The sequence below is a fragment of the Austrofundulus limnaeus genome, unplaced genomic scaffold (assembly GCF_001266775.1).
Source record: "Austrofundulus limnaeus strain Quisiro unplaced genomic scaffold, Austrofundulus_limnaeus-1.0 Scaffold1798, whole genome shotgun sequence".
Taxonomy (NCBI): domain Eukaryota; kingdom Metazoa; phylum Chordata; class Actinopteri; order Cyprinodontiformes; family Rivulidae; genus Austrofundulus; species Austrofundulus limnaeus.
In genome coordinates, this window is record NW_013954200.1 from 34,609 (window position 1) to 37,786 (window position 3,178).

The following is a 3,178-nucleotide window of genomic DNA, read 5'->3' on the forward strand; positions in this document are numbered from 1 at the left end:
TGTCCTCTGTGTCCTCTCTGTCCTCACTGTCTTCTCTGTCCTCACTCGGTCCTCTCTGTCCTTACTGTCCTCTGTGTCCTCTCTGTCCTCACTGTCTTCTCTGTCCTCACTCGGTCCTCTCTGTCCTCTCTGTCTTCACTCGGTCCTCTCTGTCCTTACTGTCCTCTCTGTCCTCACTGTCTTCTCTGTCCTCACTCGGTCCTCTCTGTCCTCACTCGGTCCTCTCTGTCCTCTCTGTCCTCACTCTGTCCTCTCTGTCCTTACTGTCCTCTGTGTCCTCACTGTCTTCTCTGTCCTCACTCGGTCCTCTCTGTCCTTACTGTCCTCTGTGTCCTCTCTGTCCTCACTGTCTTCTCTGTCCTCACTCGGTCCTCTCTGTCCTCTCTGTCTTCACTCGGTCCTCTCTGTCCTTACTGTCCTCTGTGTCCTCTCTGTCCTCACTGTCCTCTCTGTCCTCACTCTGTCCTCTCTGTCCTCTGTGTCCTCTGGCCTCTCTGTCCTCACTGTCCTTACTGTCCTCTGTGTCCTCTCTGTCCGCACTCTGTCCTCTGTGTCCTCTGGCCTCTCTGGCATCTCTGTCCTCACTCTGTCCTCTGTGTCCTCTCTGTCTTCTCTGTCCTCACTGTCCTCTCTGTCCTCACTGTCCTCTGTGTCCTCTCTGTCCTCACTCTGCTGACAGATGAAATCAGCAGACATCATCTAAGCTCTTCTGTTTCAGCTCTGACGGGTCCAAACCTGCAGCAGACCGTGGAGGTCTGCGTCTCGTCCACACAGTCTCACCTGGACGCCCTGGACAGTTTGACTCATGTGGACGTGCTCAGTTTGCTGCGTGGCACCGTGGTGGACATCTCCAACAGGCTCTTCCTGGACGTGCCTCTCAATGGTGACAGAAACCATGTGTTGTTGTCTCAGCAGCAGGACAGTTCTGATTGTTGACATCTGTCCTCGTCCCTCTGTGTGCAGAGACAGAGCTGCTGCTGAAGATCCAGAGGTACTTTGACACGTGGCAGAGCGTCCTGATCAAACCTGACGTCTACTTCAGGTTGGGCTGGCTCCAGCAGAAGCACCGGGCGGCAGCGTGAGGACCTTCACTTTCCCTCTCAGACCTGTCCTCGTCCCTCTCAGACATGTCCTCGTCCCTCTCAGACCTGTCCTCGTCCCTCTCAGACATGTCCTCGTCCCTCTCAGACATGTCCTCGTCCCTCTCAGTGTTTCATCTCTGCTGTCTCCTTCACAGCCAGGAGCTGCAGGACGCCATCCAGAGTCTGGTGGAGCAGAAGAGGAGAGACCTGGAGCAGGCCGAGACACTGAGCAGCATCAACTTCACCGCTGACCTCATCTTCGCTCAGGTGACAAGTTTGACCTTTTTCCTCCGTCTCCAATCGGAAATATTTTAAACACATTAAACCATGTTTACACGTTTACACATGTTTACACATGTTTATACACGTTTACACATGTTTACATATGTTTACATGTTTACACGTTTACATATTTTTACACATGTTTACATATGTTTAAACGTTTCCACATGTATCCACATGTTTATACGTGTTTACACATGTTTACATATGTTTACATGTTTACACATGTTTACACATATTTCCATATGTTTAAACGTTTCCACATGTATCCACATGTTTATACATGTTTACGTATGTTTACACGTTTACACATGTTTACACGTTTACATATTTTTACACATATTTCCATATGTTTAAACGTTTCCACATGTATCCACATGTTTATACATGTTTACGTATGTTTACACGTTTACGTATGTTTACACGTTTACACATGTTTACACGTTTACACGTGTTTACATATGTTTACACTTTTCCATACGTTTCCACATGTTTCCATATGTTTCCATATGTTTACACATGTTTACATATGTTTACACGTGTTTACCCATGTTTACACGTTTACACGTGTTTACCCGTGTTTACACATCTTTACCCATGTTTACATATGTTTACATGTTTACACATGTTTACATATTTTTACACATGCTTACACATGTTTACATATTTTTACACATGTTTACATATTTTTACACATGTTTCCATATGTTTCCATATGTTTCCATATTTTTAAACGTTTCCATATGTTTACACATCTTTACACGTTTAGACGTTTACACACGTTTACACATGTTTACACATGTTTATACATGATGTTTACACATATTTACACATGTTTATACATGATGTTTACACATATTTACACATCTTTAAACATGTTTACATATGTTTACACATGTTTACACATGTTTACACATGTTTACACGTTTACACGTGTTTACCCATGTTTACACGTTTACACGTGTTTACCCATGTTTACACGTTTACACGTGTTTACCCATGTTTACACATGTTTACCCATGTTTACACATGTTTACATATTTTTACACATGTTTACACCTGTTTACACATGTTTCCATATGTTTCCATATTTCTAAACATTTCCATATGTTTACACATCTTTACACGTTTAGACGTTTACACACGTTTACACATGTTTACACATGTTTACATATTTTTACACATGTTTACACCTGTTTACACATGTTTCCATATGTTTCCATATTTCTAAACATTTCCATATGTTTACACATCTTTACACGTTTAGACGTTTACACACGTTTACACATGTTTACACATGTTTATACATGATGTTTACACATATTTACACATGTTTATACATGATGTTTACACATATTTACACATGTTTATACATGATGTTTACACATGTTTACACATATTTACACATATTTACATCAAACCCAAAGAAAATGAATTTGGAACATTCTTTGTGTGACACTGTGAGAAGAAGGGGTGCATTGGTTGTTCTGCTGGTCTGATGTTCTGGTGTTCTAATGGTCTGGTGTTCTGTTTATCTGATGTTCTGATGTTCCGATGGTTTGATGTTCTCTGGTGGTCTGATGTTCCTGTGGTCTGATGTTTTGATGGTCTGATGTTCCTGTGGTCTGATGTTCCTGTGGTCTGATGTTCCTGTGGTCTGATGTTCCTGTGGTCTGATGTTCCTGTGGTCTGATGTTCCTGTGGTCTGATGTTCCTGTGGTCTGATGTTCCTGTGGTCTGATGTTCCTGTGGTCTGATGTTCCTGTGGTCTGATGTTCCTGTGGTCTGATGTTCCTGTGGTCTGATGTTCCTGT

At 42.8% G+C, this 3,178-nt stretch overlaps 1 protein-coding gene across 1 annotated transcript; it reads left to right on the forward strand.

The window, feature by feature from the left end:
* Window positions 1–718: 718 nt before the first annotated feature.
* On the forward strand, window positions 719–1,349 carry LOC106536387 (aromatase; the record flags this gene model as incomplete). The annotated part of the gene is given in 3 exon segments (XM_014033655.1): window positions 719–883; window positions 964–1,078; window positions 1,238–1,349. Coding segments are annotated over 3 exon segments (392 nt in total), but the record flags the coding sequence as incomplete, so codon positions are not given.
* Window positions 1,350–3,178: the final 1,829 nt, after the last annotated feature.